Genomic DNA, 23,682 nt, shown 5'->3' on the forward strand with positions numbered 1-23,682 from the left:
GACAAAGTCAGGAAGTTATTCACCAAGAGATGAGAAATAAGAACAGCCTCACTGAAAAGTAAATGTAATAAGACCCGATTAAAACCTCAAAATAAATGCTGCCTCCTTCCAAGAGCAGTAATGAATTTAGAGACAATGTCCACTAAACAGAGTTAAATATGGATGTAGTTTTCGACTCACTGTTCAAAGGTGGTTTAAAATAAAATAAATCATTGCAGCTGGGGTACCCTTCTTTGAAGTGTTGTGTTTGAAGAGTCTGCTTTGTATGAAAATAAATTGTTTACATTGTGTGAAAATACAGATTTAGCAAACTTTCTACCATACCCCTCTTCAAACATAGCAGCTAAGTGTTTGCTTATCTGGAACTGCCCTTTCCAGTTGGCAATTGTGGACAAAGTCCACAATTTCTGGTCAGCTGACAATCTCAACGAGTATTACTGACAAGTAAAACTGCACCTTTCACTCGAGATACCTGCCCCTCTGTCCCCTATCCCCTGCCCCCGCCCCCTGTCATGCATTGTCTCTTGTCTCTGCCTGAAAGAATAATTTAGAAGAAAAGGTAAAACTGCTGTATGTAGTATTTCATTTTCACTTCCTCCAAAAACATCTACAGTTGTCATTGGTGGAATCACATATATGGCCAACTTAAATTCTTGAATTAAACATGATTTGTCTGTAGCTGACTGAGATGCTTCTCCCCCTCCTATTATATTTGGAAGAATGGTGAGGCCAAAAACATTCAAGTGATTTGCCAGCAGTTTTTTCTTACTAATAGGCGGAGCTAGATTATAATAGTTGCTCTTTTCTAAGCTGTCATTTGCATTAGCCCTTTTACTTTACCCATCAGTGTTCATTGAGAATTACTACTGGAGTCCAGAAAGCCTTTGATGGTTAGGGTACACCCCTTTTAGGGGCAGAATACTGTGTATGTGCTGATAGTGAAGGGTAGTCACATAGGCAATGTGGCATTTGAGAGTGAGATGGTGGGAGTGGATAGGGTTAGGCCACAACATTCTGTCACCTGCCAAAAGAGACATGATTGATTTGAAGGAAAGGTGATTTACTTTGCAAATCATATCTGGAAGGTATTGCCTGAATGTGTTATGTAAACAAATGTAGTCAGAACATGAATGGTGGACCAGAAGGTCTCGGTCAGCACTGTTTGATATTATGATTCTTGAGAGGAATTTGTCAAGGCTTTGATTCAATTATCTTTACCTTAATTAAGATTCCTATGTCAGCCGTGTACGATTTGGGATTTGGAGTAGATGGATCTTGCATGCCATTTAGAAGAGCAATATCACTTTGACCACCCTTGTGATGTTCCTAGATCAAAGATGTGTAAATCGTGCCACGAGAGAGTAATGTTGAAATTGCCTCCATTGACAACAAGACCAAATTACCTTAACATAAGTGTGAAAAAAAACAAGGCAGTGGTGCTTGAATTGAGGAAACATATCAGTGGTGCAATTTAACCAGAATTCATGAACACGGGAGTATTCTGGCATTGTAGATTGCTTGAATCAGTCACCTCAAAGTAGTGAAGCAAACAAATATGACTGAGGTTTTGAGCATTATAAAGAGGCTATAGTTGGAATGGAAATGGTGATTTAAACTAGGTATATTTCAAGAAATGATGGAAACCTACATTGGTAGATAGAGCTTCTTTTCCAGAAAGAATCTCTGGAATCTCATTAGGAAGGTATTGATCTGAGCTTTGTAAAAACTAACTTTATTAATAGTTATACACTTCCAAAATGCTGGACAAACTCATCTAACTATCCTATCAAAGAAATATTATTTATATGGAGTTGATTATATGGGACATTTTCCATGTGAGAACAATAAGCTGGAAGTGATGGCAGCAATTTTGAATATCTTGGTTTTTATTCATGTTATTTACTCAAATCATAGAAACCATAGAAAAACTACAGCACAGAAACAGGCCTTTTGGCCCTTCTTGGCTGTGCCAAACCATTTTCTGCCTAGTCCCACTGACCTGCACACGGACTATATCCCTCCATACACCTCCCATCCATGTATCTGTCCAATTTATTCTTAAATTTTAAAAAAGAACCCGCATTTACCACCTCATCTGGCAGCTCATTCCATACTCCCACCACTTTCTGTGTGAAGAAGCCCTCCCTAATGTTCCCTTTAAACTTTTCCCCCCTCACCCTTAACCCTTGTCCTCTGGTTTTTTTCTCCCCTTGCCTCAGTGGAAAAAAACCTGCTTGCATTCACTCTATCTATACCCATCATAATTTTATATACCTCTATCAAATCTGCTCTCATTCTTCTATGCTCCAGGGAATAAAGTCCTAACCTATTCAAACATTCTCTGTGAGTTTCTCAAGTCCCAGCAACATCCTTGTAAACCTTCTCTGCACTCTTTCAACCTTATTAATATCTTTCCTGTAATTTGGTGACCAAAACTGAACACAATACTCCAGCTTCGGCCTCACCAATGCCTTATACAACCCCATCATAACATTCCAGCTCTTATACTCAATACTTTGATTAATAAAGGCCAATGTATCAAAAGCTCTCTTTACGACCCTATCTACCTGTGATGCCACTTTTAGGGAATTTTTTATCTGTATTCCCAGATCCCTCTGTTCTACTGCACTCCTCAGTGCCTTACCATTTACCCTGTATGTTCTATCTTGATTTGCCCTTCCAAAGTGCAATACCTCACACTTTTCTGTATTAAACTCCATCTGCCATTTTTCAGCCCATTTTTCCAGCTGGTCCAAATCCGTCTGCAAGCTTTGAAAACCTTCCTCACTGTTCACTACACCTCCAATCTTTGTATCGTCAGCAAATTTGCTGATCCAATCATTTGCTGATCATCTTGCTCTTTAATTAATATTTAATCGCCACCTATGGTTAATCAGATTTCCAATTACTAAGGACATTTTTAATATCCACCAACTTTTACTGCATATGTTGGTGTATGACAGTTTAATAGATTAAAAATCAAATTGCTTTCAAAACATTTCGAGCGCTATTCCTGTTTGTGTCCATGTGGATATTCATTCTCTCTTCACAAAAGATAAAGTACAATTATTGTAAACTTCTTGATGTGAGTGCTTCAGCTTGTAGGCTGGAGCATTCTCTTGTGTAACATTTTATTCGGAGAGGCGCCCAACTTTTCTGTGGCAGGGCAGACTGCAGGAATTTCCAAACTTCAAGAGTGGTCTTAATCGTATAGAGCAGAGAAGCACTAACTTCCCTGCAGCTTTGCTTGGGGGTCTTGACTGCTGAACCAGCACCAGTAAAAAGAATTCAAGTCCAACCTGTTCTTCTACATATTGAGAGATTTTATCAGTGCTGTATGTGAAGAGCAACAGAATAATTCGGTAAAGAGCCAGGCCTATGAGGCACTGAAGGACCAATCTGTGTGTGGATCCAGAAGACGTGGACAAGGTCTTATGTTAACACTTTTCATCTATTTTCACTGAAGAGAAAGATACTGTATTTGGAGATTTCATTTGATATGGTGAATTTCTAAAGCATGTTAAGATTAAAAATATGTTTTAATGGATATAAAGACGAATAAATACCCAGAGCCTGATGAGATGTGTCCCCACTTGCGATAGGGGATTGCTATGGCCTTGATGAGGATATTTAAACTTTTATTGGCCACAGGTGAAGTATCAAGTGACTGGAAGAGAGCAAATGTGGAACTTTTATTTAAGAAGGACAACAGCGATAAACTGGATAATTTTATACAAGTTAATATTATTAGTGATCAAGAAATCATGGGTAATTTAACTTGGAAAACCAAATATTAATTAGGCATCCATTAGTCTCATGAGACCATGGATTTGCGCCTTGGAAGGTTTCCAAGGTGCAGGCCTGGGCAAGGTTGTATGGAAGACCAGCAGTTGCCCGTGCTGCGTCTCCCCTCTCCACGACACCGATGTTGTCCAAGGGAAGGACATTAGGACCCATACAGCTTGGCACTGGTGTTGTCACAGAGCAATGTGTGGTTAAGTGCCTTGTTCAAGGACCTACACGCTACCTCAGCCAAAGCTCGAACTAGCGACCTTCAAATCACTAGACGAACGCCTTAACCACTTGGCCACGCACCAACACGTGGGTGGAATTTACTTGTACAGTTAATGCTACCATTTCAAAGAAGTGCCAGTGTGTTCTAATAATGACAGCTTCAATAAACAATTTTTGGGAAGTATTTGTACATTAAGGTGTTGTAGGTTACAAGTCAAGTGCTGGTAAACGGATAAGTATAGATTTGAATTGATGGTCAGGACGGAGTTGGTAGACCAAAGTGCCTTTTTCTATGCTGCATGACTAAGATTCAGGCACTAGTCAGTGGAGAGGAATGTTAATATAATTTGCATTTTTGAATTAATTGGTTTAACTTGTATGCTCTGTTTGCAACTTTAAAATTAAGATTAATTTTTTGAGAAATTCTGAATATTTTTCACTCTTTATTAATGTTAGAGATATTCACAAATGTCCCAAGTGCACTTTTAATTTGAGATGTAGTTTAAATTGCCCTTGTGTGTGGAATTCAGTCTTGCATTAGAACAGGGGTTCTCAACCTTCTTTATGTCATGGACCTAGACCATTAAGTAAGGGGTCCGTGGACTCCAGACTGGAGAGCCCTGCATTAGAAAGTCTCTGCATTACACAGGGAATTGCCAGTCAGGATATACTTCAGTATCAGACGGTAGAAACCTGCAGTTCACTGAAGGGGGCTATACAAAAACATCCTGTGGACCAAACACAGTGCTTCACTGTATTGGAGCAAAGATGGAGTCAACTCATGGGTGGGGGTAGATAAAACAGTGGAAACTCTATGTATTTTTAATTTTTTTTTGATAAAAGGTTGATTAGTAATGGCATAGGCATTTTATATATATTTTAACACATATTCAGGTGAATATATAAATTGGCCTCTTCTTCTTCAACAGTTGATTCAAAGAATATTGATTTGGATGCAAAAATTCCATCTGAAACCATGAAAGGGCTCAAAGAGCTGGGCCTTTTTGGACAACAGATTCCTGAAGAGTACGGTAAGTTTGTTAAGTACTGAGGAACAAAGCTAATGCTGATATATAAACTTGCAGGTCAAATAATTTACATTCAGCTAGCTATACATTCATAATTGGGACGACGTCCATTAATTAACTACCAGATTTATTTGAGTTTTGACAAAAACATGACTGGCAATTTTTTGGTGCCCGTTCTCTGCAGGCGGCCTTGGCCTATCAAATACGATGTATGCGCGACTCGGGGAAATTACTTCCTTGGATGGGTCCATTGCCGTTACTCTGGCAGCTCATCAAGCAATTGGACTGAAGGTAATACAAATATTTTCCATTCCTTCAGCTAAGTAAATATTAAGCATTGATTTGAATGGGAAAATTGAGTTCAATGTTTCAGTGTTCCAGAGTAAGAAAACAATTCATCAGTATGGCCTTTTAAGGAAAAGCTCCTAAACTTGTTAATTCAGCTCCATTTCCTACCTCCATTCTATGCCTCCTGTCAGCCAGCATTTGAAACCCTAGTTAGTGTTACTGAACAAGCATTAACAAGATTTGGCCCATTTCTCTCTTCCCACCCTTGCCTTTCTAGATCCTGACACCTTTCTGATCATGTGACCCCTATGGTATCACTTACATAGTTGGTAGGACTTTGGCTGGAATTCTATTTGCCGGTAGTTTTGCAGTGTAGCGAAGTGTTCTGCTTGCTGTGATTCAAGAATCGTGTACTCTCCCAATTCTTTTCTGAACTAATTCTGCTTCTCTCAGGTCTTGCTTTCTCACAGTTTGTTTTAATCATTCATATAGGTGAAGTCAAGAACTTTGTTCCTTCTGAAATTGGTTTGACTGCAGAATTTGCTGATTGTTCACACTGATGCCCAGAAAAATTTCTCAAATTAATTGTTTCTATTCGTGACTGAAAAAAGCACAATGATAATTTTTTTCGAACTTGGATGTTTTCACTATTACCTAGGTAGGGGGAAATTTGTGCCAAGCTATAGCAAATTTCCATTATATGGCTAGAATTAGATGGCAAATTAAGGTCACAACTTCAGATGGTGTGAGAAGGGAGGCCTTGAAGGAAGTGAAAAAAGGAAGTTATCTCAAAGCTAAATAACTCATGCTAGCAAAAATGATGTTAGAGGAACTCAGTAAGTCAGGCAGCATCTACGGAAAGGTATAAAGAGCTGTTGTTTTGGGATGAAATCCTTTATCAGGACCCGATAGACGCCAAGAGTGTTTGGAAAATAATGAAACAACAGAAGCAAACACAATTATGTGCAATAAATCCAGACTATAGGAGAAGGAAAAATATAGAGAAAAAGATGGAAAATTCTTTGTCTGGATAAGCTGCTTTCTGGAGTTAAACCTTTCTCTAATATAAACAAGAGAAAATCTGCAGATGCTGGAAATCCAAAGCAACATACACACAATGCTGGAGGAACTCAGCAGGCCAGGCAGCATCTATGGGAAAGTGTACACTTGATGTTTTGGGCCAAGACCTTTCAGCAGGACTGGAGAAAAGATGAGGAGTGGAGTTGAAAGGTTGGGGGAGGGGAGAGAGAAACACAAGGTGATAGGTGAAACTGGGAGGGGTGAAGTAAAGAGCTGGGAAGTTAATTGGTGAAAGAGATACTCCTTCCCCCTTTTCTTCCATGGCCTTCTGTCCTCTCCTATTAGATTCCCTCTTCTCCAGCCCTGTATCTCTTTCACCAATCTTCCCAGATCTTTACTTCACCCCTCCACCCTCCTCCAGGTTTCACCTTTCACCTTGTGTTTCTCCCTCCTCTCACCCCACCTTTTAACCCTGCTCATCTTTTTTTTCTCCACTCATGCTGAAGGGTCTCAGTCCAAAACGTCGACTGTACTCTCTTCCATAGACGCTGCCTGGCCTGCTGAGTTCCTCCAGCATTTTGTGTGTGTTGCTTTCTCTAATAACCATATAACAATTACAGCACAGAAACAGGCCATCTCGGCCCTTCTAGTCCGTGCCGAACTCTTACTCTCACCTAGTCCCACCGACCTGCACTCAGCCCATAACCCTCCATTCCTTTCCTGTCCATATATCTATCAAACTTAACTTTAAACAACAATATCAAACCTGCCTCAACCACTTCTGCTGGAAGCTCATTCTAATATACCTAACATTAAAGTAATATACAAAATAAATTGAGACTTGTTAAATAGATGTATTTAGTCAGAATTGTTTTTTTTCCTTTTTTTAATTTTTTTTGAATAGGACGGCTAACTTCAGAGAATGGACTGGAGGGAAATAAGGTGTAGAAGCAAACTTTTTCTTTTATGTTGATGTTTGAAATTAGATTCAGTGACTGCGGTATATTTGTGGTTGTAAAGATGACTCCAATTGGTCAAATGGTGGATGATGGTGTAATATCAGATTACGATTCAAAATATTTGGATGTAGTCTCTTCAGTAAATAAAGTTGAAAATGAGTTGTCAGTGTGTGTAGCAGAAACTGATCTTTGTTAATCTGTTTGAGTTTTAGGGAATCTTGATTGTTGGTAATGATGAGCAAAAAGCCAAGTACCTGCCCAATCTCGCAACAGGAGAGCACGTTGCAGCTTTTTGTCTCACAGAACCTGGAAGGTAAGAAGTGAACTACTGAATTAGATAATTACCAAATGTTTAAGAATCATCTCTCTTAATTTTTTCTGAAAGAATGGTCCTAAATTGTAACAATTGGAAGAATTTTGTCATGCTATACTGTGAGTAATGGAACAGTTTATAAGTGTCTCATCAACGAGATGTGCTTCTACAGATGATGTTTTTCAACATAATAACTTCCTAGTCTCAGGCCACTTATTGGAAATGTATGTTCTCCATGTGTAGTATTACCAGTGATATTTTTAGACTTCATTTCACTGCATTGAACTGCCTTGCTCTTTCTCACAGACTTTAACTTGTTGACTGGTGTTTGAAAAGTGAGGCCATTGTTTTGTTTCATGTAACTAATGGGTAAAGCAGTGAGTTTCAATCATTTCCACCTGAGAATCCCTTGTATATCTCAAAGAGACAGAGCTGGGATTGTTAGCCTAATGTCTAAAACACAATGTCAACTTACAAAGGAAATGTGCTTTTTAAATTTAAATACCTTTCCAAAAATAATGTGCATGTAAAATAAGGACTGAACGGTTTTAAATCTGGCCATTTAAGTTAGAGGGACTGCAGTTAGAGAATCTATGATAAAAATATGTTTACAGTTGGTAATCAGCCCTGTATAGCTTCATATAGCTTAAAGATGACATTGGTCATCATTCCTTCAGGGTCATTTGGTTCACGATTCTGGGAAAGAAAGGGTTAATATATGAAAAGCATTTGATAGCTCTAAGAACAAAAAGTTAGACCATTCGGCCCATCGAGTCTGCTCCACCATTCCATCATGGTGGATTTATTATCCCTCTCAACCTCATGCTCCTGCCTTCTTCCCGTAGCCCTTAACACCCTGACTAACCAAGATCCTTTTGAATTCTGCTTTAAATATACTCAATGACTTGGCCTCCACAGCCATCTATGGCAATGAATTACACAGATTCACCACCTAAAGAAATTCCTTCTCACCTCTCATCTAAATGGACATCCTTCTAGTCTGAAGCTGTGCCGTCTGGCCCACTGGAGCAAACATGCTCTCCACTTCCACACTATCTAGGCCTTTCAATATTTGATAGGTTTCAGTGAGACTCCCTTCCCCATTCTTCTAAACTCCAGTGAGTTACAGGCCTAGAGCTATCAAGTGCTTCTCGTATTAACCCTTCCATTCCCAGAATCGTGAACTTTTTTGGATCATCCCCAATGCCAACATATCTTTCCTCAGGTAGGGGCCCAAGATTGCTCATGATACTCCAAGTGAAGTCTGACCAATGCCTCATAAAGCCTCACCATCACATCGTTGCTCTTATATTCTAGTCTTCTCGAAACTAATACTGCATTTGCCTTCCTCACCACCCACTCAACGTGTAAGTTAACCTTTAGGGAATTCTGCACAAAGACTCCCAAGTCCCTTTGCACCTATTTAGAAAATAGTCTACACCTTTATTCCTTTTACCAAGGTGCATGACCATACACTTTCCTACACTATATTCCATCTGCCACTTCTTTGCCCACTCTCCCAATCCATCCAAGTCCTTCTGCAGACTCCCTGCTTCCTCAACACCACTTGCTCTTCCACCTATCTTTGTATCATCTGAAAACTTGGCCACAAAGCCATCAATTCCGTAATCCAAGTCGTTAATGTATAATGTGAAAAGAAGCAGTCCCAATACTGACCCCTGCAGACCGACGCTAGTCACCAGTAGCCAACCAGAAGAGGTCTCCTTAATTCCACACTTTGCTGCCTGCCAATCACCTAAACTTCTATCCATGGTAGCACCTTTCGTGTAATACCATGAGCTCTTATTTTGTTAAGCAACCTCATTGGTGGCACCTTGTCAAAGGCCTTTTGAAAGTCCAAGTAAATAACCTCCACTGGGTTGTCCTTGTTTGTTAGTTTCTCAAAGAATTCCAACACATTTGTCAGGCAAGACTTCCTCTTAAGGAAACCATGCTGACTTTGGCTGACTTTATCATGCACCTTCAAGTACCTCAAAACCTCATCCTTTATAATGGACTTTAACGTTTTCCCAACCACTGAAGTCATGCTAACTGGCCTATATTTCCTTTCTTTTGCCTCCTTCCCTTCTTAAAGAGTGGAGTGGCATTTGCAGTTTTCTAGTCCTCTGAAACCATTCCAGAATCTAGTGATTCTTGAAAGATCATTACTAATGACTCCACAATCTCTTCAGCTACCTCTTTCAGATCCCTAGGGTGAAGTCCATCTGGTGCAGGTGACTTATCTACCTTCAGACCCCAGGCACCTTCTCCTGAGTAATGGTAACTTTAGAATGAATAGTTCTTTGTTCTGTAATTATTATAAAGGAATTGTTTAGTCCAGCCTTGATTTTAATTATCCACACGAGTTCATCTAGCTCTGCGATCAAAATGTAAACATGAGGAATTCTGCAGATGCTGGAAATTCAAGCAACACACATCAAAGTTGCTGGTGAACGCAGCAGGCCAGGCAGCATCTCTAGGAAGAGGTACAGTCGATGTTTCAGGCCGAAACTCTTCGTCAGGACTAACTGAAGGAAGAGCTAGTAAGAGATTTGAAAGTGGGAGGGGGAGATCCAAAATGATAGGAGAAGACAGGAGGGGGAGGGATGGAGCCAAGAGCTGGACAGGTGATTGGCAAAGGGGATATGAGAGGATCATGGGACAGGAGGCCCAGGGAGAAAGACAAGGTGGAAAACCCAGAGGATGGGCAAGGGGTATAGTCAGAGGGACAGAGGGAGAAAAAGGAGAGAGAGAGGAAGAATGTGTTTGGGCTCCATCCCTCCCCCTCCTGTCTTCTCCTATCATTTTGGATCTCCCCCTCCCCCTCCCACTTTCAAATCTCTTGCTAGCTCTTCCTTCAGTTAGTCCTGACAAAGGGTCTCGGCCCGAAACGTCAACTGTACCTCTTCCTAGAGATGCTGCCTGGCCTGCTGCGTTCACCAGCAACTTTGAGTGTTGTTGCGATCAAAACTGCATTTTTACCAAGAGCGAAAGTGAACTTTTGAAGCCTCTGAATTATTGTTATGTTCAAAACTTGAAAAGGAGAAACTGAAGTCAGACGTATCAGCATTACAGTGGAGTTAAGGGAATTACAAAGGCATGAGAGAGGAGTTGGCTAGAATTGGTTGGAAAAGAACATTGGCAGGGATGACAGCAGAGCAGCGATGACTGGAATTTCTGGAAGCAATTCAGAAGGCACAGGAAGTATACATCCCAAAGGGGAAGAAGTATTCTAAAGGAAAGAGGACACAACTGTGGCTAACAAACGAAGTCAAAGTCAACATAAAAGCTAACAAGAGGGCATATAATAGAGCAAAAATTCATGGGAAGTTAGAAGATTGGGAAGCTTTTAAAAACCAACAGAAGCCAACTAAAAAAAAATCATTAAAAAGGTAAAGATGGAACGCGAAAGTAAGCCAGCCAATATTATTAAAGAGGATTCAAAAGTTGCTTCAAGTACTTAAAAGTGTATAAGAGAGGTGAGAGTGGATATCAGACAGCTGGGAAATTATGCTGGAGAAGTAGGAATGGGGGACAACGAAATCGTGGACGAACTGATAAGTATTTTGCATCAGTCTTCACACTAGCAGGATGGTGGAAGTTCCAGGTGTCAGGAGCACGAAGTGTGTGAAGTTTCCATAACTATAGAGAACAGTCTTGGGAAACTGAAAGGTCTGAAGGTAGATAAGTCACCTAAACCAGCTGGTGCACACCCCCAGAGTTCTGCAAGAGATGGCTGAAGAGATCATGGAGGCATCAGTAATGAAATTTCAAGAATCACTAGATTCTGGAATGGTTCCAGAAGACTGGAAAATTGCAAATGTCACTCTACTCTTCAAGAAGGAAGAGAGGCAAAGAAAGGAAACTATAGGCCAGTTAATTTGACCCCAGTTGGAGGATGTTGGAGTCGAATTTTAAGGAAGTCTTGGGGTACTTGGAGGCACTTGATAAAATAGGCCTTAGTCAGCATGGTTTCCTTAAGGGAAAATCTTGCCTGACAAATCTGTTGGAATTCTTTAAAGAAATAACAAGCAGGGTAGACAAAGAGAATCGGTTGATGTTGTGTACTTGGATTTTCAAAAGGTCTTTGACAAGGTGCCACACATGAGGCTGCTTAACAAGCTATGAGCCCATGGTATTACAGGAAAGATTCTAGCATGGATAAAGCAGTAGCTGATTGGCAAGATGCAAAGAGTGGGAATATAGGGAGCCTTTTCTGGTTGGCTGCCAGTGACTAGTGATGTTCCACAGGGGTCTGTGTTGGTGCCAATTCTTTTTACATTATATGTTAATGATTTGGATGATGGAATAGATGGCTTTGTTGCAAATTTTGCAAGTGATAGGAAGATGGGTGGAGGGGCAGGTAGTTTTAAGGAAATAGAGAGGCTGCAAAAAGACTTGAATAGATTTGGAGAATGGGCAAAGAAGTGGCAGGTGGAATACAATGTCAGGAAGTGTATGGTCATGCACTTTGGAAGAAGAAATGAAAGGGTTGACTGTTTTCTAAATGGAGAGAAAATATAAAAAAACTCAGGTGCAAAGCAACTTGAGAGTTCTTGTGCAGGATTCCCTAAAGGTTAATTTGCAGGTTGAGCCTGTGGTGAGGAAGGCAAATGCAATGTTAGCGTTCATTTCAGGAGGACTTGAATATAAAAGTAAGGATGTAATATTGAAACTTTATAAAGCACTGGTAAAGTCACACTTAAGAGTACTGTGAGCAGATTTGGACCCTTTATCTTAGAAAGAATGTGCTGAAACCGGAAAGGGTTCAAAGGAGGTTCACGAAAATGATTCCAGGTTTGTGATATGAACTGTGTTTGATGACTCTGGGCCTGCATTCACTAGAATTCAGAATACTGAGGGGTGACCTCATTGAAACCTATCGAATGGTGAAAGGACTTCGTAGAGTGGATGTGGAGAGGATGTTTCCTATGGTAGGCAGGCCTAAAACCAGAAGACACTGCCTTAGAATAGAGGGGCGACCTTTTAGAATGGAGATGAAGAAGTATTTCTTTGGTAGAGAGTGGTGGATCTGTGGAATTCTTTTCCACAGGCAAGTCTTTATGTATATTTAAGGTACAGGTTGATGGATTCTTGATTGGTTAGGGAATGAAGGGATACAGGAAGAAGGCAGGAGACTAGGGCTGGGAGGAAGATTGGATCAGCCATGATGAAATGGTAGAGCAGACTCGATGGGCCAAATGGCCTAATTCTGCTCCTATATCTTGGGTCCAAAACCGGAGAGCTTTGCATTTGAATAAAGCTACTATTGAAATAAGCCAGCTCTCTTGTAAACAAATAACAGTAGATGCTGGAAATCAAATTAACACATACAAAGCAGTGGAAGATCTCAGCAGGCCAGGCAGCATCAATGGAAAAGAATAAACAGTCGATGTTTCAGGCCAAGACCATTCATCAAATCTGTTGAAGGGTCTCGGCCCGAAATGTCAACTGTTTACTCTCTTGCAAACAGCAAGGTATTGTGCTGTTAAGTTGTAAAAATGTTGGGGGATGGGGGAAGCTATTATGAGGATTATGCCACTTTTGTTATGGCAAGTGAAAAATGACAGAAGCTGATCAAAATTAGCCATCGTCCTTTCGAATAACTGCACAAATTCATTGACGTCATCTTCTGCATCTACTACCTATGTTGTCTTTTAATCCCTGAGTCTTTAATTAGCGCTAAATGCTTTACTTCTGAGCTGGTGAGATTTCATTTCAATCATTAATTTAACTACCTACAGGGAAACCTGCATGGAGAAATTATTTCATCTTTTGTTTCTTACAAGTGTATTGTAAATTTACCAGAATTTGACAAGGCAACTGACTGTTCTTGACTCTTATCTGTTTCTAATTAACCATTGTTTCTGCCTTCACATATGCTGCCTGGTTTGTGCATTTCCAGAAATTTCAGTCTTTATTCTTATCACGTATGGCTATCTCTCAGACAACCAAGCATGTTATTCTTGATCCTGTCAGCCTTATTTGAAGTTGCTACCTTCCTTTCAAATTCCTAGGTGCTAAACTGACCTTATAATGTGAGAAATACAAGCAAGAAGAAAAAAGAACAAGCAGGCTGGCTGTGAGAATTAATGTGTGAATGTGTTATAAATAAAATATTTCGACAAACGATTAAAAAGAAGTCATGGTTTGATTAAATTAACCTTGGTTATTTTGCATTCACGGTTGTTCTTTTCACAATTTGTGATATATCTTTTTCTCCAAAATGCTTTATTTCAAAAGAATTTGGCTTTTATGGCCTTTCACGTTTTCCATTGTTGGAAGTAGTTTATTTGTTGTCCATGATTTATTGTTCTGTGGTAAAATACATTAAAATATTACAATTTATTTCCCTTTTGTCTTTTACTCCTGTCTATCCTCACTCTGTTACTTGTAATTAGTTTCTAATTGAAATTTTAACTTGCTATCTTTTGAATCAGCACTGTTTTGTTGGCTGACTTTAAAGAAACCTCCCCTATCTTGTGATATCTGTAATACAGACTTCATCTCTTCTGACATTGCTGTAGGGAACGGTCTCTGGTGCCCTGCAGCAGTGATGACAGCAAGCAGGCTGACTTTGCTCGGCAGTATTTATGGCTTAGTTTGTCAGTGAAAACTCTTGCATCTTTTGCAACAATGCAGAACATTCACAGGATAATTATTGCATTAAGCAGTTATGTTGGTTTTGTTTTCTGTAATCAATCCCTTCATTTCTTTTTAACTCTCTTTAGATGGGGCCTTCATTGGCCATTATTGTACATTACAAGTTGCCACCTTGACTCACCACAGTTTGATTTGAATATTTTTAATAGCTTGATACTGCTGAGTGGCTTAAAGTGCCACTTCAAAGGGCAGTTAAGAGGCTGCCATGACAGGATTTGAAACACGTTTTGCTTCCATTATACACAACCTTGGTGAGACTGCTCCTAGAGCATTGTATATAGTTTAGGTCTCCTTATTTTAAAAGGGATATACTTGCCATGGGGTAAGTACAATGAAGATACATTTGACAGTCCAAGGATGACAGGTTTGCTGTAGGGGAGGGAGTGAGTAACTTCGTCCTGTATCTTTAAGAATTTTAGATGATTCGGATATCAGTGAAACTTGCAGAATTCTTACAGGGCTTAATGTGGTAGAGGTCCAAGGGATGTGAAGACTTTGGAGACGGGTGAATCTCTTCTGCACAAAGACGTTGTCTGGATTCAAGAGTATTAGCTACAAGGACAGGTTGGAAAAGCATGGATTGATTTCTCTGAAGAGCCAAAGGCTGTTGTATATAAAATTATGCGAGGCACAGCCAGGGTAGATAGAATCATTTTTCACAGGTGGCAATGTCAAGTACTAGAGGACATAGCATTAACACGAGAGGGGGAAAGTTTAGAGGAGAGTTGTGCTGCTTTGTTTTTTACACAGTGTCAGGGTGCTGTAAACCACATTTAGATCAATGAACAGAATTGAGGGAAATAGACCGCATGTAGATAGGTATGCAGTTTAAATTGGCGTCATGTTCAATACAGACATGGTGGATAACATGACTTGTTTCTATGCTGTACTGCTCTACATGTGTAAGATGGATGCAGGAAGAAAGTTTCTCCTGGTTAAGCAGTTTTAAACTTGGAGTCACAGTCTTAGAATGGGGGGGGTATCCCGATTAGGAATGAGATGAGGAATTTCTTCATTTAGAGCCATTGGAATGTTCTACTTTCAGAGGCTGTAGAGGTTCAGTCATTAAGTCCATTCAGAAGTAAGGGAATCACGAGATGTATGGATAGTGCAGCAACATGGTATTGAAATAGAGGATCTGTTATGATTTTGATGAATGACAGAATTACCTGAGGAGGCCAAAGAGGTCTTCTGATTCAGTACAGGTTTCTCAACAATAGAGAGATAATGAGCATTCACTGGGACAACCAGCCATTATATGCAGTTTACAAGCAGGCTACCATTTCACTTCCACTGATCGAAAGTTATTTTGATGATACCCAACTTTTAATGTGCATCACACATATTTATTAATTTGTTTTCAGTGGGAGTGATGCAGCATCAATTCAAACCAGGGCAACACTCAGTGACGATGGACAGCACTACTTTCTCAATGGATCAAAGGTGAATACAGTGCTCAAATGGTTTTGACAGTCCCTCTTCTTTTTCCTTTTCATCTGATTTATTGTTGGATTCAAGAATAACTGCTTTGGAAATGCATCAGACAGGTAGCCAATTTTCCTGTTCCATATATTGAAAAGGGAAGCATGTTAACAAAATTCAAAGCAAGATTTTGTAGCGTTGTACTTTTATCTTCTCATGTTGCTACTCTACAATATGAACTGCTCTTTCATCATTCTGCCGCGGGGGCCATAATTTTTGTTTTAGTTTTCTGAGATATCATATAGCCAAATCCTCAAAAGTGATGAGGAGCTACACTATACGGAAAATGGAGGTCTCTAGTTTGATCAATGGCATGCCAATGTCAAACTGATCTTACTTAGCTGGTAATAATGAGCTTCGGAGTTGGAAAATAATGTCAGTTAGGTTCTATGTGCTTCTGGGCAAGCGAATCTCTCAAGCTGGAGTGGAAACAGGATTGCCTCAGTTTCGTTTTCATTGACCTTGAACTTATCCTGTAAATTTTGAGGTCTAATAACAGCAGCACAGAATAGTTAGCACTGTTCTCTTAGCTTCAGGATTCTGGATTTAATCTTATCTCAGGTGCTGTTCCTGTGGAGTTTAAAAGCATTTCACTTTGTTTCAGCCCGATGGTTTCCTTTCATTGATATGCTGGGAAGTAAATTGGCTCCTGTAATCTGCTCCTTAGTGTAAGGAAATGACAGAAGAATTAAGTGGAAGTGGTTGGGCATATGAGGAAAATAACTGTAGAGAAATAAGGATTGAGAGAAGGAAAATGATGGGATTACTATTTCATTCTTTACCGTAATATAATTCTTCTTAAGCCTATCACCCCTACTGGGGCATAGGCTGCTGATAGCAGCTCACCAGAGTACTCTGTCCTAGGTTAGTCTTGCAAGGGGTAGCCTATTGAAGCTTCTTCCCTTCCCAGTGATGAGGTCTTTGGAGCTTCTGTCGGGGTTTCTGTAGTGTTGGGTTTTTACGGCATGGAATTGCTAGCCCCACCCACCTTTTGTAGCCAGGATTGAGACCATCCAGGGTGGAGTTTGTAATATAAATTCCTGCCTGAAATTGTTGATACAAAATTATTGATATTTGTTAACCAAAAGCATATTAGGCAAATATTAGTTCATTTTCAAGAATCAGGCAGAAGACTGGTCTTTAGCAGTGTGCTGGAAATGAAGATGCAGGATTAGTGGAGGTCATCCTCCCTTCAAAGACAATCTTCTGACTTGCCTTGAAGCTCACTATGGAAATGGGCAGTAGAAGTCATAAGTGGAATACTCAAATGCTGAGATGAAAAGCCATAAATGTTTTTCTGCACTGGATTGTCAGTCTAGGTCAGGGGGTTTCCAGCCTGGGGTCCATGACATAAAAAAAAGGTTGGGAACCCCTGGTCTAGGTTCTGCTCATAATTTCCTGTGAATGGTTTAACTAACTAGCTTAGCATTTGCAGTGAGAAATGACCGACCAACATACAACATCTTTTGAAGCTCCATTGGCAGAAACTTGCCAATGTAAGCAATCTTCACTCGATATGGCAGGTTCCTGTTTAGCCAACGGATGTACCAGTATCAGGTTTAATATCAGTAGCATAACGTTATGTCATGTTACACTATGAAAGAATGCCATCGTGTGAGTTGGTGAGCACGGACAAGGAAGATGAACATCTTCTATATAAAGCCAAGAGATGGATAGCTGAGTGAGCCTGGTCGGCAATATCCTTGAATGTTTCTGACATTCAGGGACATTAAAAAAACAATTATATTTTTGAACACAAACATTGTGAAACGTTCAGAATTTTGCACTTTAAAGAGAACATTAATTGGAAAAAAATTGCAATTAGTTGAACAGTATTATCTGAAATTACTCTTTGTCTTGTTCCTGATGTCTATTCATTGACTTCTGCTGCAGATCTGGATATCAAACGGTGGAATTGCAGATATTTTTACAGTGTTTGCACGAACAGAAGTAGTTGACAAAGATGGTGCAACCAAAGATAAGATCACAGCTTTTGTGGTGGAGAGAAAATTTGGTGGTATTACCAGTGGGAAGCCAGAAGACAAACTAGGAATCCGTGGATCCAATAGTAAGGCATTCATGATTCTGGCGTGAAAGCATTTAAGTTTCTTATTATTAAAAGAATCAAGTGCAAAGTCATTTCATTTGATATGCAATTTGTGTGCTACTCATTTTGATTAAATTGGAAATACAAAGCTTTTTTGATGTATTGACAAAAGTTTATGGTAACTGATAAATTCTATTATTGCTATACTATCCAAATGAGTGTTTTCATTTCACAGAAACTGTTCTCTCCAAATTTTACCAAGAACAATTTGATAACTTCTCAGTGGGTTTGTTCAGAATAATGAACAGGATTGGAAAGCTTTTCATCTGCACCAGTTGCTCAAGTTGGTAGAGAAAAGATGAGGTGTAAAGGTTAATTACTGTTTTACACATAGAGGAATTTACAATTCAAATATGAGTTGGATTCAGCCCATGGTCTGGGTCCACCTGCACTTACCTGGGCTGGGTGCAGAAGGATTATAAAACTGACCCAGCTTCCTTGGACCTCACCCAACAAGAGGTAGCGTGATATCAACAATGAATAAAATTAATGTAAACAAAATAGAACACATTTGGTTTAACTGAGCCATTGGACTGAGAATAAATATTAATATCAATGTTAAAACATTTTTCTCTCTCTCTCCTGATCTCCAGACCAGGTTCCACTGCAAGGCAGTGGATTCTGTAGTACAATGCTGAACAATCCCAGTGGGACCGTGCTTTTCCATTGAACTCCATATGACCTCTGCTGAGGGACCAGAGTGCCTGTACTAGAGCAGGTGAACCTTTCCAAACTACCAGGCACATTCAACATAATTTAGCACAAGACGCTCATTGGCAAAGCTATTTTTAGTAAAATATTTTCCCTAGTTTTACCTCTTTTGATCTTCAAAGATGAATCGGATTATTTCCATTGCCACCCAATTCACTTCAGTGTGGAAATGAAAGGCATTTCTGCTTTAAAATAAGTCTTGTAGTTCAATTTTAAAATCTGTGCAAGGTTAGTCAATGGAACAGGATTCCGTATGTCAGAGCAATCTGCTTTCGATATTTGAATGCATCTTAATTACACGCTGACCACGTTCGTTATTCCCATTTGGCCATAATTTGTTGAAATTAGCCACTTGACAATGTTGCCATTAATTGGACTTGTCGTCAACATGTCAATTTCTCTGCGGTTCAAGCTGCTGAAAGTGAGGTGTTAATCATGTGGAAAAGGGAATTAGTTATCTAAAATCTAGGCTAGAGGAATACACAATATATTAAAGGTTGGGAAATGGAAAGAGGAAGGCCAAGAAATAAGTAGATGTAAATATTAAGAGAATTAAAGTAAGGGAAAGAAAGAATGGTCATATTTTCAGTATTTGCAGTTTCTTGAATTTCAAATACAAGGGATATCAAGAAAAAGGAAACTTTTCCAAATTACATTTACAGTTCTCCACTATGAAATATCACAAAGAGGTGCTGCACATTTAACAATGGCTACTGCCGCTTGCATGGACTCTTATTTTTCCAGTTGTCCACTTCTTCCAGTTATATTACTGATTCCGAATCAGTAATATTGCTGCTGTTTATTTGATATGGATATGATGACTGTAATAGAGTGATGCTTATTTACCACTTTTAAGCAGGAATTTACGCAGGATATTTGAAAATTGTGTAATGGTATGCTTTGGAAAGGAACTGTGAAATCCTTTATCAAATTCACTATGCAGATGGCACTTCAGCTTTTGATGCTTTTGTATTTTATCCTCAGTGGTTATGAGTCCTTTAAGATTTGCTTCATGAGGACCTGGTAGCATTTTTTTCTCAGCACTTCCCTTTCTACAGTTTTTGATAAATATAGATGCAAGCACTGGATGTCTCTTTGCTCCATTCTCATCACTAATTTGTACTGTCTCTACGTTAATAGCTATTCCTACAAACAATGAAACTAATATCCTTACCATAATGAAATTTCAAGGCATCTTCTTTATCAATCCAGTTAGTGGATTCAATGGAACTGGCATTTTAGAGCTAAGTAATTCAATGTTGTCTACCAAGGCCAACAGTTGTAATCTAATTAGTGGTTGAAGATGAGTTAAAGCAATAAACAGCATTTCAATTTCCCCAGATACCTTTTACAACTGCACTTCATCCACATATCATCACTGCTCATCTAACAGAGGAGCAGAGGAGGCAGCGGGTGGGCGGGGGGGAGGTAGTTTGATTGAGGTATACAAAATTATGAGTGGCATAATTGTCCTCTATCATTCTTGTGCTTGCTGATCTACATTGGCTGCAGGTTACACCTGGCCTTTTAAAATTCACACTCTCCATGTCCCTGACATTACATATTTCTATATTTTTTCCAGCCCTTTAATTGTCTGTGCATTACAGAAAGCTAACAGTTAGTTTTGTACTTTCAGCTTGTGAAGTTCATTTTGAGAATACCAAAGTGCCAGTAGAAAATGTCCTGGGAGAAGTTGGTGGCGGGTTTAAGGTAATTAATAGAAGTATGTTATTTAAATAATTATTTCAAATTCAATTCATTTGATATTTTTATCAATACATGTTTTAATTACGTTTAATGCTACATCAATAATGAATGAATTGACTTTATTTCTTGTATCCTTCATGTACATGAGGCGTAAAAATCTTTATGTTACGTCTCTGTCTAAAAGTGCAATGTACAATCATAGTAATTTATAATAAATAGAGCAGTCATGTAACATAGAGAACATTGAAATCAGTGCGAGTTAATCAGTCTGATGGCCTGGTGGAAGAAGCTGTCCTGGAGCCTGTTGGTCCTGGCTTTTATGCTGTGGTACCGTTTCCCAGATGGTAGCAACTGGACTAGATTGTGGTTGGGGTGACTCGGTCCCCAATGATCCTACAGGCCCTTTACATACACCTGTCCTTGTAAATGTTCTGAATAATGGGAAGTTCACAACTATTGATGCGCTGGGCTGTCCGCACCACTCTCTGCAGTGACCTGCGATTTAGGGAGGTACAATTTCCATATCAGGCAGTGAGTGATGCAGCCAGTCAAGATGCTCTCAATTGTACCCTGTAGAAAGTTCTTAGGATTTGGGGGCCCATATCAAACTTCCTCAACCATCTGAGGTGAAAGAGGCGCTGTTGTGCCTTTTTCAGCACACAGCTGGTGTGTACAGAACACATGAGATCCTCGGTGATGTGGATGCCGAGGAACTTAGAGCTGTTCACCCTCTCAACCCCAGATCCATTGATGTCAATAGGGGTTAGCCCATCTCCTGTAATCCACAACCAGCTCCTTTGTTTTTGTGGCATTGAGGGAGAGGTTGTTTTCTTGACACAACTGTGTCAGAGAGATGACTTCTTCCCTGTAGGCCACTCGTTATTGTTTGAGATAAGGCCAATCAATGTCGTGTCATCGGCAAATTTAATTAGCATTTCAAAGCTAAGTAATTCAATACAAATAAACAATTGTATATTTCTTTTGATATAAGCAGTTTTAAAGTTTTGTAACATTTGCCTTTTATGGCATTACTCAGGAGATCTAAACTTTAAATGAAACATTTATTCCGTTTTTCTCCCACTCCATTTTCTCACAATCTTTATTCTTCAATCATTTTTCTTTGTTTCTGGTGTAAAATGTTGAGATACAGAATGGTTCAGTACAGTGCTTTGAACCATTTATCTCTTAACCCATTCTGACATTTATAGCATCTCTGTGTAATACGGCTAAGTATTACAACTTACATCAACGTTATTTTAGTAATCCACTGAAACAGAGTATCCAAAATAAAGCTTTTCATCAAGTACCCCAGTGCATGCTTTTGGTGCCAACGGGAGCTGGTAGAAAATGTCTGTGTTTGCCAGACTGTAGTGTCTTTTATTTATTCATTCAGGGGATGTGGGCATCACAGACTCAGCCAGCTTTTCATTTCAAGCAACACACACAAAAAATGCTGGTGAACGCTGGTGAGATTCCAGCATCTACAGATTTCCTCGTGTTTACATTTTTAAATTCACTTCTGTGAAGCCTCTTCCGGTGATGCCTACACTGAAGAAGTTTAAATCTTCTCTTCGACGGGAGTTTAGTGAAACCATCTCTCACTGCTCCCCATCTATAATCTACAGTCCTTCAACTTCTCTCCATCCCTCCCTCCCCCTCCTGTCTTCTCCCATCATTTCGGATCTTCCTCCCCCTCTCACTTTCAAATCTCCTATTATCTCTTCTTTCAGTTAGTCCTGATGAAGGGTCTCGGCCCGAAATGTGGACTGTACCTCTTCCTATAGATGCTGCCTGGCCTGCTGCATTCACCAGCATTTTTTGTGTGTGTAGCTTTTAATTCCCTGTTCCTAATGAGAAGGCAGTCGTAAACTGCCTCCTTAACTGCTTCAGCCTTTGAGGTGTGGGTGTAAGCAGAGTACAGTTAGGGAGAATTTCAAGATTTTAATGCAGCCACAGTGATGGAATGCCGATATATTTTGCCATTGGTCAGACTGCACTTGGGAGTATTATGAGCAGCTTTGGACCCCGTATCTAAGAAAGGATGTGCTGACACTGGGGAGGGTTGGTGGGGGGGGGGTCACAAGAATGATCCGGGGAATGAAAGGTTTAATGTATCATGAGTGTTTGATGGCTCCAGGCCTGTACTCACTGGAGTTTAGAAGAAAACTCCAGTGAGTACGGGCCTTACTGAAAGGTCTCATTGAAACCTTTAGGATATTGAAAGGCCTAGAATGGATGTGGAGAGGATGTTTCCTGTAGTGGGGGAGTCTGAGACCAGAGGGCACAGCCTCAGAATAGAAGGATGTCACAAAAGGAATTAGAATTTTATTTATTACATCCCTCTCACAACTTGAGGGAGTATAAATCTTTATGTTGCATCTCCATCGCTGTGTACAGACAATAACGGAGGGAAACGTGGGAGGGTATTGCCCAAACACTAAGATTGTACACATAATTGTTTTGCTTACGTGTATGTTCAGTCAGAATAGAGATAAGAAAGAAATGAGGGTAGGGAATCTGGAATTCATTGCCACAGAGGGGGTAGAGGCCAAGTCATTGGGTATGTTTAAAGCAGAGGTTGATAGGTTCTTGATTACTAAGGATGTCAGGGTTACAGGGAGAAGGCAAAGAATGGGATTGAGAGGGATAATAAATCAGCCAAGATGGAATGGCAGGCCAGACTCGATGGGCGAATGGTGTAAATCTGCTCTTATGTCTTATGGTGTTATTTCTATGTCAGGACAGCGAGTGGCTTGGAGGGAACTTCCATTTGGTGATGTTTTTATGTTTTCTGCTACCCTTGCCCTTCTAACTGGTAGAGGTCAAGGGCTTAGAGGACAGATTTTTGGAAGAACTCTTGGTGTTTTGCTGAAGTGCATCCTTGGTGTTTTGCTGAAGTGCATCCTGTGGGTGGTACAAACTGCTCTTATTGGTGGAATGGGTGAGTGCATGGTTGTGGAAGCGATGCCTATCAAACAGGCTGCTCTGTCCTGTACGGTGTCAAGCTTCTCAGGTGTGGTTGAAGCTGCACTCATCTAGGCAAGTGGCAAATTGCATTCCTGACGTGAGTCATGTAGATAGTCAGCAGGCTTTGGGGTCTCAAGAGATGAGCTGCATGCTACAGGATTCCCAGGATTTCCAGCCTTTGGCATGCCCTTGTAGCCATATTGTGTATTTGGCTACTCCAGTTCAATTTCTAAGCAATGCTCGCCCTCAGGATATTGATAGGGGACGATTCATTGATGGCAGTGCCTTTGAGTGTCAGGGGGTGATAGCTGGATTTTCTCTACTTGGAAGTCATCATTGCCTGCCTCTTGTGTGGCTTGAAGATTACTTGTCACCTACCAGCTCACGCCTGGATGTTGTTCAGGTATTGCTGTGTTGCGGAGA

General features: G+C 40.0%; 1 protein-coding gene across 1 annotated transcript in view; it reads left to right on the plus strand.

Annotated features, from left to right (window-relative positions):
• acad9 (acyl-CoA dehydrogenase family, member 9) overlaps window positions 1-23,682 on the plus strand; it is a 71,872-nt gene that overhangs the window by 5,879 nt on the left and 42,311 nt on the right. The window contains exons 3-8 of the mRNA XM_063068141.1: window positions 4,944-5,045; window positions 5,227-5,333; window positions 7,522-7,622; window positions 15,650-15,728; window positions 17,661-17,835; window positions 20,222-20,295. Coding sequence (XP_062924211.1) covers window positions 4,944-5,045; window positions 5,227-5,333; window positions 7,522-7,622; window positions 15,650-15,728; window positions 17,661-17,835; window positions 20,222-20,295 — 638 coding nt within the window. The remainder of the gene's footprint in view (window positions 1-4,943; window positions 5,046-5,226; window positions 5,334-7,521; window positions 7,623-15,649; window positions 15,729-17,660; window positions 17,836-20,221; window positions 20,296-23,682) is intronic.

The sequence above is a fragment of the Mobula hypostoma genome, chromosome 15 (genome assembly GCF_963921235.1).
Source record: "Mobula hypostoma chromosome 15, sMobHyp1.1, whole genome shotgun sequence".
Taxonomy (NCBI): domain Eukaryota; kingdom Metazoa; phylum Chordata; class Chondrichthyes; order Myliobatiformes; family Myliobatidae; genus Mobula; species Mobula hypostoma.